This window comes from Panulirus ornatus, chromosome 11, assembly GCF_036320965.1.
Source record: "Panulirus ornatus isolate Po-2019 chromosome 11, ASM3632096v1, whole genome shotgun sequence".
Taxonomy (NCBI): Eukaryota; Metazoa; Arthropoda; class Malacostraca; order Decapoda; family Palinuridae; genus Panulirus; species Panulirus ornatus.
The window spans coordinates 33,798,069-33,814,166 of record NC_092234.1 but is presented as its reverse complement, the minus strand read 5'-3'; the positions used below and the strand labels follow the sequence as shown (position 1 = coordinate 33,814,166).

Sequence of the window (16,098 nt, the reverse complement as noted above, 5' to 3'; positions counted from 1 at the left end):
CCATTCATAAACAAATTAAACAACCATGGAGACATCACACACCCCTGCCACAAACCTACATTCACTGAGAACCAATCACTTTCCTCTCTTCCTACACGTACACATGCCTTATATCCTCGATAAAAACTTTTCACTGCTTCTAACAACTTGCCTCCCACACCATATATTCTTAATACCTTCCACAGAGCATCTCTATCACCTCTATCATATGCCTTCTCCAGATCCATAAATGCTACATACAAATCCATTTGCTTTTCTAAGTATTTCTCACATACATTCTTCAAAGCAAACACCTGATCCACACATCCTCTACCACTTCTGAAACCACACTGCTCTTCCCCAATCTGATGCTCTGTACATGCCTTCACCCTCTCAATCAATACCCTCCCATATGATTTGCCAGGAATACTCAACAAACTTATACCTCTGTAATTTGAGCACTCACTCTTATCCCCTTTGCCTTTGTACAATGGCACTATGCACGCATTCCGCCAATCCTCAGGCACCTCACCATGAGTCATACACACATTAAATAACCTTACCAACCAGTCAACAATAGTCACCCCCTTTTTTAATAAATTCCACTGCAATACCATCCAAACCTGCTGCCTTGCCGGCTTTCATCTTCCGCAAAGCTTTTACTACCTCTTCTCTGTTTACCAAATCACTTTCCCTAACCCTCGCACTTTGCACACCACCTCGACCCAAACACCCTATATCTGCCACTCTATCATCAAACACATTCAACAAACCTTCAAAATACTCACTCCATCTCCTTCTCACATCACCACTACTTGTTATCACCTCCCCATTTGCACCCTTCACTGAAGTTCCCATTTGCTCCCTTGTCTTACGCACTTTATTTACCTCCTTCCAGAACATCTTTTTATTCTCCCTAAAATTTAATGATACTCTCTCACCCCAACTCTCATTTGCCCTTTTTTTCACCTCTTGCACCTTTCTCTTGACCTCCTGTCTCTTTCTTTTATACGTCTCCCACTCAATTGCATTTTTTCCCTGCAAAAATCGTCCAAATGCCTCTCTCTTCTCTTTCACTAATACTCTTACTTCTTCATCCCACCACTCACTACCCTTTCTAATCAACCCACCTCCCACTCTTCTCATGCCACAAGCATCTTTTGCGCAATCCATCACTGATTCCCTAAATACATCCCATTCCTCCCCCACTCCCCTTACTTCCATTGTTCTCACCTTTTTCCATTCTGTACTCAGTCTCTCCTGGTACTTCCTCACACAAGTCTCCTTCCCAAGCTCACTTACTCTCACCACCCTCTTCACCCCAACATTCACTCTTCTTTTCTGAAAACCCATACAAATCTTCACCTTTGCCTCCACAAGATAATGATCAGACATCCCTCCAGTTGCACCTCTCAGCACATTAACATCCAAATGTCTCTCTTTCGCGCGCCTGTCAATTAACACGTAATCCAATAACGCTCTCTGGCCATCTCTCCTACTTACATAAGTATACTTATGTATATCTCGCTTTTTAAACCAGGTATTCCCAATCATCAGTCCTTTTTCGGCACATAAATCTACAAGCTCTTCACCATTTCCATTTACAACACTGAACACCTCATGTATACCAATTATTCCCTCAACTGCCACATTACTCACCTTTGCATTCAAATCACCCAACACTATAACCCGGTCTCGTGCATCAAAACCACTAACACACTCATTCAGCTGCTCCCAAAACACTTGCCTCTCATGATCTTTCTTCTCATGCCCAGGTGCATATGCACCAATAATCACCCATCTCTCTCCATCAACTTTCAGTTTTACCCATATTAATCGAGAATTTACTTTCTTACATTCTATCACATACTTCCACAACTCCTGTTTCAGGAGTACTGCTACTCCTTCCCTTGCTCTTGTCCTCTCACTAACCCCTGACTTTACTCCCAAGACATTCCCAAACCACTCTTCCCCTTTACCCTTGAGCTTCGTTTCACTCAGAGCCAAAACATCCAGGTTCCTTTCCTCAAACATACTACCTATCTCTCCTTTTTTCACATCTTGGTTACATCCACACACATTTAGGCACCCCAATCTGAGCCTTCGAGGAGGATGAGCACTCCCCTCGTGACTCCTTCTTCTGTTTCCCATTATAGAAAGTTAAAAAATACAAGGAGGGGAGGATTTCTGGCCCCCCGCTCCCGTCCCCTCTAGTCGCTTTCTACGACACGTGAGGAATGCGTGGGAAGTATTCTTTCACCCCTATCCCCAGGGATAATATACATATATATATAAACATACACACACATACACACACACACGCACATATACACACACACACATACATATATATACATGTGAAAAATGTAAGAAACAATTTAGAAAACTGAAACTTCTAGCTTGAAATGAAATGAAAAAATGAATGTCACATAATGGTTCAACCTCTGACTATATATATATATATATGTATGTAGCATTTATGGATCTGGAGAAGGCATATGATAGAGTTGATAGAGATGCTCTGTGGAAGGTATTAAGAATATATGGTGTGGGAGGAAAGTTGTTAGAAGCAGTGAAAAGTTTTTATCGAGGATGTAAGGCATGTGTACGTGTAGGAAGAGAGGAAGGTGATTGGTTCTCAGTGAATGTAGGTTTGCGACAGGGGTGTGTGATGTCTCCATGGTTGTTTAATTTGTTTATGGATGGGGTTGTTAGGGAGGTAAATGCAAGAGTTTTGGAAAGAGGGGCAAGTATGAAGTCTGTTGGGGATGAGAGAGCTTGGGAAGTGAGTCAGTTGTTGTTCGCTGATGATACAGCGCTGGTGGCTGATTCATGTGAGAAACTGCAGAAGCTGGTGACTGAGTTTGGTAAAGTGTGTGGAAGAAGAAAGTTGAGAGTGAATGTGAATAAGAGCAAGGTTATTAGGTACAGTAGGGTTGAGGGTCAAGTCAATTGGGAGGTGAGTTTGAATGGAGAAAAACTGGAGGAAGTGAAGTGTTTTAGATATCTGGGAGTGGATCTGGCAGCGGATGGAACCATGGAAGCGGAAGTGGATCATAGGGTGGGTCAGAGGGGGCGAAAATTCTGGGGGCCTTGAAGAATGTGTGGAAGTCGAGAACATTATCTCAGAAAGCAAAAATGGGTATGTTTGAAGGAATAGTGGTTCCAACAATGTTGTATGGTTGCGAGGCGTGGGCTATGGATAGAGTTACGCGCAGGAGGATGGATGTGCTGGAAATGAGATGTTTGAGGACAATGTGTGGTGTGAGGTGGTTTGATCGAGTGAGTAACGTAAGGGTAAGAGAGATGTGTGGAAATAAAAAGAGCGTGGTTGAGAGAGCAGAAGAGGGTGTTTTGAATTGGAGCGATGTGGTATACCGGGGTTGACGTGCTGTCAGTGGATTGAATCAAGGCATGTGAAGCGTCTGGGGTAAACCATGGAAAGCTGTGTAGGTATGTGTATTTGCATGTGTGGACGTGTGTATATGCATGTGTGTGGGGGGGGTTGGGCCATTTCTTTCGTCTGTTTCCTTGCGCTACCTCGCAAACGCGGGAGACAGCGACAAAGTATAAAAAAAAAAAAATATATATATATATATATAAGAGCAAGGTTATTAGGTACAGTAGGGTTGAGGGTCAATTCAATTGGGAGGTGAGTTTGAATGGAGAAAAACTGGAGGAAGTGAAGTGTTTTAGATATCTGGGAGTGGATCTGGCAGCGGATGGAACCATGGAAGCGGAAGTGGATCATAGGGTGGGGGAGGGGGCGAAAAATTCTGGGAGCCTTGAAGAATGTGTGGAAGTCGAGAACATTATCTCGGAAAGCAAAAATGGGTATGTTTGAAGGAATAGTGGTTCCAACAATGTTGTATGGTTGCGAGGCGTGGACTATGGATAGAGTTGTGCGCAGGAGGATGGATGTGCTGGAAATGAGATGTCTGAGGACAATGTGTGGTGTGAGGTGGTTTGATCAAGTAAGTAACGTAAGGGTAAGAGAGATGTATGGAAATAAAAAGAGCGTGGTTGAGAGAGCAGAAGAGGGTGTTTTGAAGTGGTTTGGGCACATGGAGAGGATGAGTGAGGAAAGATTGACCAAGAGGATATATGTGTCGGAGGTGGAGGGAACGAGGAGAAGAGGGAGACCAAATTGGAGGTGGAAAGATGTGAAAAAGATTTTGTGTGATCGGGGCCTGAACATGCAGGAGGGTGAAAGGAGGGCAAAGAATAGAGTGAATTGGAGCGATGTGGTATACCGGGGTTGACATGTTGTCAGTGGATTGAATCAAGGCATGTGTATGGGGGTGGGTTGGGCCATTTCTTTCGTCTGTTTCCTTGCGCTACCTCACAAACGCGGGAGACAGCGACAAAGCAAAAAAAAAAAAAAAAAAAAAAATATATATATATATTGGAGGTGGAAAGATGGAGTGAAAAAGATTTTGTGTGATCGGGGCCTCAACATGCAGGAGGGTGAAAGGCGTGCAAGGAATTGAGTGAATTGGATTGATGTGGTATACCGGGGTTGACGTGCTGTCAGTGGATTGAATCAGGGCATGTGAAGCATCTGGGGTAAACCATGGAAAGTTGTGTGGGGCCTCAGGCATTATTGTGTGGGGTTTCAGGCATTATTGTGTGACACTTGGAGACTGAGTGTGAATGAATGGATCCTTTGTTGTCTTTTCCTAGTGCTACCTCGCACACATGAGGGGGGAGGGGGATGGTATTCCATGTGTGGCGAGGTGGCGATGGGAATGAATTGGGGCATACAGTGTGAATTGTGTGCATGGGTATATATGTATGTGTCTGTGTGTGTATATATATGTGAACATTGAGATGTATAGGTATGTATATTTGCGTGTGTGTGTGTACATTGTGTATGGGGGTGGGTTGGGCCATTTCTTTCGTCTGTTTCCTTGTGCTACCTCGCAGACGCGGGAGACAGCGACAAAGCAAAATAATATAATAAATAATATATATATATATATATATATATATATATATATATATATATATATATATATACATTGAGATGTATAGGTATGTATATTTGCATGTGTGGATGTATAGGTATATACATGTGTATGTGGGTGGGATGGGCCATTCTTTCGTCTGTTTCCTTGCGCTATCTCACTAACGCGGGAGACAGCAACAAAGCAAATAAATGTACATGTCTGTGTATGTATATGTAAGTATATGTTGAAGTGTATGGGTATGTATATGTGCGTGTGTGGGGGTTTATGCATTTGCATGTGTATGTGGGTGGGTTGGGCCATTCTTTCATCTGTTTCCTTGCACTACCTCGCTGATGCGGGAGACAGCAACAAAGTATAAATAATAAAAATTGCATTAGAATCAAAAATAATATCAAACAATGAATGAAATTGTAATTTCAATTTGTAAAGTCAACTGTATTTTTCCTACTACACTGTACAACAGCAGCCTAAATGTTTAGAACCTAAGTATATTCCTGGAGATGGTTTAAAATTGTAAGAAAATAGCAAGTTTTCAAAGGAGAATGATTCAATAAAACTTTTCTATCTCAAATAACATTCATCAGGCAAGAATGTAAAATAGAATTTTGAATGCACAGTATTTCAGAATAATTTTATACAAGGAAGGTTGTGACTTTTATCCCTAAAGACAGAGGTGAAAGAGTGCTGCGATGGTTCAGTCCATAATGTAAATATTGTACTAATCATTCAAGCTGAATCAACCACTGATAAAGCTGTTAAACATCATGTCATCATCAGTCGACAGTCATTAAAATAAGGCTAAGTCAAAATACCTGGATCATCATGTGTCATCATTTCACCTGTCTGTAGAATCTGTTTTGTGTGGGCACTAAAATGTATGAACTGAAGTAGACTAAACAATCAAACAAGCTATAAGTCATTGTATCATCATTCAGATATAGTTAAAGTAACAAGAAGGTTGGTCCGAGATCAGCACTGATAAATTAATACACATATCAACATCACAACAAACGTCACCAAGTATAAAAATATCTTCCAAAGCAAAGGAGACATGTGGAACAAGGTGGAATGTATTCGAATATAAAAAATCAAGTGTTCCAAAATACTAAAAATGAGTAGGTGACACTATTGCCTAGGGCGACATGTCAACACCAGGCTGTTTTGATCACCTACTACTATCTTACATTCCCATAATGTTTTCCACTTTTCCCTAAGTAAGTTAAGGCCTATAGCACTTGTTTCTTGGCTGTTTATTATTCTAAGATGGTCTTTCATTTCAAAATTGAGAAATAATTCTAAACTTTGCTATTTTGTTATATGAGATGTAACTGCCAATTTGTATTGTATGGGGAGTTTTACACTCATGAGGCAAGACGTATATCAGTGTTTGAGATACCAATCTGGTGACTAAAACAAAGCAAAAAAATTAATTTTCTTACACTGGCTATGTATCTTTTCTCTTTCATATCAAAAATTGTTCTTCCAGCTCATTTTGACATAACTCAGGCAATTGAGATGGCATACACTGGGTTATTCTGGTGCATTCTGGCTAATCTAAACAAAATTTTGGAGTTGTGTCACACTGGATGGGGCAGGAGGGGCTGCTAGGCCTGTCAGTAATTCGCTGCCATTTATTGGCAGTTCTTCCAGTTTCACCATGGGTTCCATAAGTATATTTCAAAAACAACATTAACCTCTAAGATAAACTTTCTTCAACACGATGGGTGAGGGAATCATTGGTTCTGTTGGTTCTTCACATTTAAGGCATTTCTACATGATATACCCCACTTTTCCCTCTTTATAACCCACAATACTATTGCCTTAAATTACATTACAGAAAATATGAATTTCTAAGTTGTGCTTTGCAACTCTTACTGCATCCTCTAAATGCTACACTATCAATGCAGAAAATGATTACTTAATAACCTAAGCTACTTACAATGCATGACTTAACAGGTATCCTATAAAAAAGTCCAAATCATGCTCTGCTTCTCTTATTCTATTCTATAAACACTATACTACCCAAGTAAAACAAAAGTCAACATGTAAAGCTATTAACACCAGATGGATGAATTACAATTCAGTATTTGCCAAGACAATGGATGCACGATTTCTTTATCATAGAATTTGATAAACTGGTCATGGATTCCTTACAATGTGTAGAGTTGACATACAGTGTGGTATCTACAATGCAGCCCCTAGTAAAAGGGGCAAAGCTTTGAAGCAGAAGGACATTGTAGAGTAAAAACTCAAAATCAACAGCGACATTTTAAGTTAGGCATTCCAAACATTTTTGTAGAATCAAGAAAACAGTAAATGGAGAGGAGAGATGACTATGGTGTCCTTAAGTCATTTTCTAATGTCTTCTACAAAGTGACTGCCCTGCAGATGGATGTCAAAAAATATACCTAATTGGCCTCTATATATCTGGTTTGTAAATCAATATACTAGGCGTATTAAGCTGTAATTAACAGAGCATTTGCCTATAGAGTGTAGAAATACCAATTTCCCTTTAAAATCTATATATTCCAGTGGATGTTGCCATGCATTGTAACATCTTAGTCCAACTTAAACCAAATTTTGAAAATAGGGTGAATGAATTCAGATGTATACATAGATTTTAGGGTCAAACTAATCCCTATGAAATCTGTCCCACACAGTTTCAGATTTGTATATCTCTAAACACTTAAACTCACTATCAACATCCCAAACCAAGCAAATCATGGTGAAAAGAAGTGGAGTACATGTTTTTATACCAAATTTCATTAATAATACAACCCAAAAGACATCCGAATTATCAAAATGGGCAAGTTATCCTAGTTTTTATATCTAATGATATTTTACAATCATTACATAAGCCTACATTTTTCCTCTCCTTCATAACCTATTACTAACAGCTTATCAAATATAGGGATCGGTGTTACGGCTGAAAATGGAAAATTCACTCTGAAATAACTCTTTACAGTAGCAACAACTATTTAATTACCGTAGAACACAGATCATAACCCTATAACATGTATGACCACTTACTTAACTTTTACTTATTACTCTACCCACATAAAAATCAAACCAATATGAAGACTTTTCATGGTATACAAGGTGGTGTACATACTCTGTTAATCATTACTGCACAACTCTACCTCTGGCTGCAGCCAAGCACTGTACGTCATTAAATTTCAAGTTCAAGAGCATAACACATGACATCTTAAAAATACCCTTCCAGAACATATCTTTACTGTTTTCCTACTGATTTCCAAGCTATCAAAATCGTAACTACATCTAATAAGTAAATGTTCTTACATGCAGTTACCCAGTATCAGTTTACCGACAGATCACATTTCCCGTGGAAAAAAAAACATTAAGGTCCGATAACACTCTTGTCTCGGCTTGTTTCTAAGATCATCACTACTAATATCAATGTGTAGGGGCCAATGTTACACTTACCATTTCTTATATATACATACACGGTACAATACAATTTCAGACAGCAGTTGTGCTTGCACTACCTCGTTCGCCGTCTGCCTCCTGTCAACAATGTCCAGTGTTACCACAACCCAAGCAGAAAACACCTACCGCAAACGCAAAATATGCATAATAATGAAGGTACATACCTGTGTTTTCCATTTCGCCGATTACTATTCAAAACTTCCTCTTGATAGTTCAAACAATACTGAAATGTGCAAAAAAAACGACTCCAGAACTGATAAGTATTGTGTTTGTGTGTTTCGATATTAGGATTATGTTTTTGTCTGTATGCAAAGCTTTCGAGAAACTTGCGTGTTGGTAACACTTTACTGACGTCACAAATATTTGTCAATCAATATATCATTATATCCATCGGAAAGGATGTCAAGTTGCTTCATGGTGCTATTTTATCATTCCAATCTTGATTTTTGAGGATAAATTTTGATGTTGAGTCAATATCATTTGTTTCACTGGAAATTGAATGTGAGACCAAAGTTCGATCATGGATTCTACCATCGGACTTGGAGTACCTTCGGTCTGTTGCGGTACATCAGAAAAGAGAAATAGCTTTAAATGGGAACTTGCAGTTTAAAAGATATCATCAGACCAGACAACACGATATACCTACGTGCAGTGACCGATAGGGAGTAAAATGTAAACAAATAAAAGTGAACCAGTGGGTCGAACTGAGTCGTACATCCCAAAGACCCTACTACACCCTAATGCTAACATATTCATATTATCTGTCTGTTCTGTTTGTTGGTGCGTTCCAGTATGATTATTGTTTATCAGACTGCGACATATTAGGATGATGGAGCATATCTGGAAATGGGAAAGGCATAATGATTCTAAGTCATGCTTGGAGGGTGCCTGGATGCACAAGGAGACATATACCACGCTTTTGTCAATATTTTCATTTTCTTAATGGTGATATTTGATACAATTGGTAATATTTATTGATAAACATGTTTATATATGCAGGTGGCTCCTTAGTAGATATTTTCCACTGAAAAAGAGATAACAAGTCCCGTATCATCGTCAATGAAATCTGATCACACTTTTGAGCCCAAAGTTGCCATATTCCCGTACTTACGTCTATCAAACTGATATTGTCCAAGTTTGGGTCTGGTTGCATAAGCCTGTCTCATAACAGCCATTAATCAAACTTCAGTTTTGATAAGCTGGTATCGTTTATCATTTGAAACGAATTTCATTATATGTGTTCATTTCTCAACAAGGTTTGACTGGAGGTAATTACAATTAAAGAAATCAAGATTAGATTCTGAGCAACACTACGGGGGACGTGCTTGATTAAAATTTTGAATGAAATAGTTTTTTTACTTGTGTTTTCACTGAAAAGAAATAAATAATTGGAGACATAATACCTGTAGGGCTTACATTCGATTCAACATTTGGCAACGAGTGGCTAAAGAACTGGGAAAACAGAGGGTAAGGGAACGGATTACGTGCTGAATATCAGAAAAATCAGAAAAACTTATAGACAGTGAAGGTCGTGCCAATTTCCACATAGATTATCCTGCTTCATACAACATGGACACAAAATTCTCCTTGTTCCGCGTCAGGAGCACAAAATCATGATCTTTTTGGAGGGTTCTCTCAATCTTTGACAATGGCATATTCGTTTACTTATGAGGAAAGAGCGAACGTCAAATTGACCAAAGTGAAAACATATAACCATCATAATCTCATTAATATTTACGATAGTAATAACAGTAATCGTGATAATAGTTTGCTTTATATGCTTTATTATTTGACCTAAACAGTTATTTGCTTTACTCTTAGTAGAGATATCCATGTTGGTAGTACATTTTCTTTCCTTTTTTATGTTTTCAGATGATATCAATACTCCTAACAAATATTTGTGATCAAATTTACCTTCCTGCTCCAGGTGGGCTCTCGCACCTCTGGGGAAGCCGGCAACGTCACCGAGCGAGACCGCAGGTCAGAAAGTGTAATTATTTATTTCTACATAAGGGGAGAGAGTTTTACGCTGGTGGGTTCCCGTATCCTGTACTTTGTATTCTATCAAGAATACTTTTAGACCCTTGTAAACTTCCACCGTTTATTGTCTCCTTGGTTAGACTATTCCAACCATCCAGTACCCTTATACGAAACTAATATTCCTTTACATTTCTCTTGACCAGCCGCAGCCTGTTCCTCAGCCTCTGATCATGGCCCCTGGAAACTCTAGTACTGCTCCTCATGAAAAACTGTTCACGGTTAACGTCACCCAGATGAGTGAGTAACGTAAAAGCTGTTATCAGAAAACCCATCTCTCTTAATTCAGGTATGATCTTGTTTGCTCTTGACCAGACCCTCTCGCTCATCTGTTTGATTCTTTAGGTCATTGAATGCAATCTTGATATCTGTCAAAAGGAATTTTTCTCCTTTCACAGTTCTCATAAGGTGTAGCTGTAATGACGGACCAGGAATAATGTCGAATCTTTATATCTCTTTCACACTGCGATTCCTGTAGCTATATTTCTCACAAAGTGATACTCACTTGGGGCATTCTTTTCGGTAGTACCATCTACATTACCCTGCCCTTACTTGGATTGGATCTCATCATCCATCAATCAGATCAACTTCAAGATTTGTTCAGAGTCCCCTGTAAAGTGATCCAATCGTTCTCATTCTTTTTTTCTCTCATGATCTTGTCATAATCCGCAAAATATTTTAGATACGCGTCTAGTCCTTCCGGTGAGTCATTTGCATACACCAAGAGTAGCAGTGGGCCCAAGACCTAGCTCCTGCCGCACGCCACTTTGAACTTCCGCTCATTTTGAGAATGTGCCTCTTTACCTGCGTCCTTTGTCCCTTCCACAGAGGTAACCCTTAGTCAAGTGAAGGACTTTGCCCCTTATTCTTTCCTGTAGCTCGAGCTTCGAAATCAAGTCCAGATAGTGTCAAAGGCTTTCTGGTAGTCTACAAACACACAATCTACCCATTCATTCCTTTGATCTAAGACTGAGCCCACTCTGTCATAGAAGTGTGCAAAATGTGAGTGACATGACCTTTTCCTCTAAAATCATGTTTTCGCCCAGTTGAGCAATTTCTCCTTTGCAGGTAGTCGTTCAATTGTTTTCTGATTATCTTTTCCAGTATGTAAAAGATCTCATTCGTCAACCAGACAAGTCCGTAGTTCAGCGCGATTTTCTGGTCTCCTTTCGTGATCCTAAGTCCAACATTTGCTCTCTTCCACTTCTCTGGAACTATCCTTACCTGTACTATCCTAATGGACAGTATTTCGAGAGGTTTAACACATGCCTTCATACATTATTTCAGTATATGTGGGGAGACTTCATCAGGTCCATAGAGCCTGTGTAGGTTAAGTTGTTCAGATGGCTTGATCATATCATTTCTGTTAACCTTTATACTTTCCACGACTTCTTCCCCCTTCCTAACTCTCTATCACTGGTCTAGTACCATCCTCCGTGTGAACTTTTAGATTTATCAGTTCGTCTTAGATAATTCCTCTCCAAGAGTTCTCCCCTTCGAATCCCTCAGCCTGATAAGTTGTTCTTTAATGTATAATAATTTGCTTCCGATGAACGTATGGAAAATATTTGGATCGTCTTCCGCTTTGTCCATAACGCTCTCTTACAAATCTCTTTGCTCCTCCTTCCTTACCTTGCTGTACCCACCCCTTCCTCTCCTGTAATTTTTTTTATACTGACAGGCTACAGTAAAATGTTTGCACCTTTTCTACAATCCTTCCCTGAGCTCTCTCGCTTTTCAGCATTTTCCACTGAACCAATGCTCTGTCCACTTCACTCTTCCTTCTCTTTTACTGTTCTATTGTTCCACTTCCACTATAGTTAACTCGACTGTATTCCCTCGAAGGGTTTTGTGCTTCTCTGGTCACCCTCATGTGTCTTCCCCCTCCACATAGTCAAAATGAAGTACTACATAAAGTTCTGTACACTTTTATTTCCGTGTGTCCGTCTCAATGAACGTTTATATTCTTCTAGTTTATTTTGCCGTCTGTGAAATTCTCCATTATCTGTACCTTACCATTATCCATACACACACACACACACACACACATATATATATATATATATATATATATATATATATATATATATATATATATATATATATGGTAAATTATATGGGAGGGTATTAATTGAGAGGGTGAAGGCATGTACAGAGCATCAGATTGGGGAAGAGCAGTGTGGTTTCAGAAGTGGTAGAGGATGTGTGGATCAGGTGTTTGCTTTGAAGAATGTATGTGAGAAATACTTAGAAAAGCAAATGGATTTGTATGTAGCATTTATGGATCTGGAGAAGGCATATGATAGAGTTGATAGAGATGCTCTGTGGAAGGTATTAAGAATATATGGTGTGGGAGGAAAGTTGTTAGAAGCAGTGAAAAGTTTTTATCGAGTATGTAAGGCATGTGTACGTGTAGGAAGAGAGAAAAGTGATTGGTTCTCAGTGAATGTAGGTTTGCGGCAGGGGTGTGTGATGTCTCCATGGTTGTTTAATTTGTTTATGGATGGGGTTGTTAGGGAGGTAAATGCAAGAGTTTTGGAAAGAGGGGCAAGTATGAAGTCTGTTGGGGATGAGAGAGCGTGGGAAGTGAGTCAGTTGTTGTTCGCTGATGACACAGCGCTGGTGGCTGATTCATGTGTGAAACTGCAGAAGCTGGTGACTGAGTTTGGTAAAGTGTGTGGAAGAAGAAAGTTAAGAGTAAATGTGAATAAGAGCAAGGTTATTAGGTACAGTAGGGTTGAGGGTCAAGTCAATTGGGAGGTAAGTTTGAATGGAGAAAAACTGGAGGAAGTGAAGTGTTTTAGGTATCTGGGAGTGGATCTGGCAGCGGATGGAACCATGGAAGCGGAAGTGGATCATAGGGTGGGGGAGGGGGCGAAAATTCTGGGGGCCTTGAAGAATGTGTGGAAGTCGAGAACATTATCTCGGAAAGCAAAAATGGGTATGTTTGAAGGAATAGTGGTTCCAACAATGTTGTATGGTTGCGAGGCGTGGGCTATGGATAGAGTTGTGCACAGGAGGATGGATGTGCTGGAAATGAGATGTTTGAGGACAATGTGAGGTGTGAGGTGGTTTGATCGAGTGAGTAACGTAAGGGTAAGAGAGATGTGTGGAAATAAAAAGAGCGTGGTTGAGAGAGCAGAAGAGGGTGTTTTGAAGTGGTTTGGGCACATGGAGAGGATGAGTGAGGAAAGATTGACCAAGAGGATATATGTGTCGGAGGTGGAGGGAACAAGGAGAAGAGGGAGACCAAATTGGAGGTGGAAAGATGGAGTGAAAAAGATTTTGTGTGATCGGGGCCTGAACATGCAGGAGGGTGAAAGGAGGGCAAGGAATAGAGTGAATTGGAGCGATGTGGTATACCGGGGCTGACGTGCTGTCAGTGGATTGAATCAAGGCATGTGAAGCGTTTGGGGTAAACCATGGAAAGCTGTGTAGGTATGTATATTTGCGTGTGTGGACGTATGTATATACATGTGTATGGGGGGGGGGGGTTGGGCCATTTCTTTCGTCTGTTTCCTTGCGCTACCTCGCAAACGCGGGAGACAGCGACAAAAAAAAAAAAAAAAAAAAAAAAAAATATATATATATATATATATATATATATATATATATATATATATATATATATATATATATATATATATATATATATATATATATATATATATATATATATACAGAGAGAGAGAGAGAGAGAGAGAGAGAGAGAGAGAGAGAGAGAGAGAGAGGTTTTTTCATACATCGCCATTTCCCTCGTCAGCGAGGTAGGGTTAAGAACAGAGGACTGAGCCTTTGAGGGAATATCCTCACTTAGCCCCCTTCTCTGTTCCTTCTTTTGAAAAGTAAACAAGGGAGGGGAGGATTTCCAGCACCCCGCTCCTTCCCCTTTTAGTCGCCTTCTACAACACGCAGGGAATACGTGGGAAGTATTCTTTCTCTCCTATCCCCAGGGATAATATATATATATATATATATATATATATATATATATATATATATATATATATATATATATATATATATATATATATATATATATATATTTTTTTTTTTTTTTTTTTTTTCCAAACTATTCGCCATTTCCCGCATTAGCGAGGTAGCGTTAAGAACAGAGGACTGGGCCTTTTTCGGAATATCCTCACCTGGCCCCCTCTGTTCCTTCTTTTATATATATATATATATATATATATATATATATATATATATATATATATATATATATATATATATATATATATATATATATAATGATGCCAGACTCTGCCTGCTTTTGGTTCCACCGCATGCGAAAAGACACCGTCTGCGAGGCTATATCATCGCCAGTTGACGAATGGAAGTATTTTCGCTGTTTTTTTTTTCACTACAAAGGCGTCCATCATTTCCCTGCTTCAGACTGTAATCCTTCCTCGAAATCGCAGGAACCCCACAAAAAGGGCCCTGGAGGATTATGGATCTGGAGAAAGGGTGTGATAGGGTTGATAGAGATGCTCAGTGGAAGGAATTACGAATATATGGATTGGGGAAATTATAGGTGCTGAAAGCAATGATGAGTTCTTAAGGGAGTAAGGCAAGTATGCGAGTAGATAGAGAGGGGAGTGAGTGGCTCTAGGTAAAGGTTGGTCTGCAGCAGGGATGTGTGGTGTCATCATGGTGGTTTAAATTGTTTACGGATGGGGTAGTGAGGGAGGTGAATGCAAGGGTCTTGAAGACAGTCAGGCCTGTAGTCTGTCGGAGATGGGGGGAACCTGAGGGGTGAGACAGTTGTTGCATGTTGATGGCACGGTACTGGTGGTAGATTTAAGTGGTAATAAACTGCACAATTTGGTGTTTGGGTGTGAGAGAGTGCAAGAAAGGAGAAAGATGAGAGTAAATATGAATAAATGCAATGTTATTAAGTCTAGCAGTGTAAAGAGACAGGTAAGTTGGACTGGAAAGAACCCAGAGAAAGCTGGATGTTTTAACTTCATTACATATTTTGAGCTTAAGTACGTGTCAGGGGACGGTGACACTCCCGTGCTCCTCAAGGCGAGGAGTTCCATCATAGACAACAGGGAGTGGCGATAGACCTCCTCCTCTCATATAGCGTGGAAAGGAGGGATGGGAGGAGGGGTAGGAGTGGATGCCTTCATGTCTTATGTTCTTGATTATCTGCGACAAAATCCGAACAAAATACTGTAGTTTCAAGCCATCACCTCCGTCATCCATCACTGTGCATTAGATTTCACCACTAAAACCTTGCATTATGGCCGCATAATTTCACGCGCAGTAGGTTCAGTTGATCAGAGTGTTTCTGAAACCCAGAGGCATGGCGAGCTTTTGGGGTGGGGGACGGGGGATGGGTCGAGATATTCAGGGGCATTTCAAATGGAAAGGGAGGGAGGGAGGGAGGGGGAGATTCGCTTCTTGGACGATAGCGGATTTTAGGAAATAAAAATTTGGCCTTGGTAGGTTAGGGCGGAGTGCTTGTCAGGTGGGGGAGACGAGAAGAGTTTGCTAGCATACTTTATTCACCATTTAATCTATTTGCCATTATTGATGTCTCTATTAGAAAACTTAAGCCATATTGATGACTTTACGTGGGGGACTCAGGAGTGAGGGTGAGATGGAAGCTTGTGAAACAGTGTGTGTATATGCGGGGGGAGGGGGTTGTCATTTCATGCAT

At 40.1% G+C, this 16,098-nt stretch overlaps 1 protein-coding gene across 2 annotated transcripts in view; it reads right to left on the bottom strand.

The window, feature by feature from the left end:
• Positions 1-8,529, bottom strand: part of LOC139751390 (ADP-ribosylation factor-like protein 3) — a 44,237-nt gene extending 35,708 nt beyond the window's left edge. For both annotated transcript variants that reach the window (XM_071666767.1, XM_071666768.1), the window contains exon 1: positions 8,394-8,529. In XM_071666767.1, the coding sequence (XP_071522868.1) occupies positions 8,394-8,396 (3 nt within the window). In that variant the 5' untranslated portion in view covers positions 8,397-8,529. The remainder of the gene's footprint in view (positions 1-8,393) is intronic.
• Between the last annotated feature and the right edge of the window lie 7,569 nt (positions 8,530-16,098).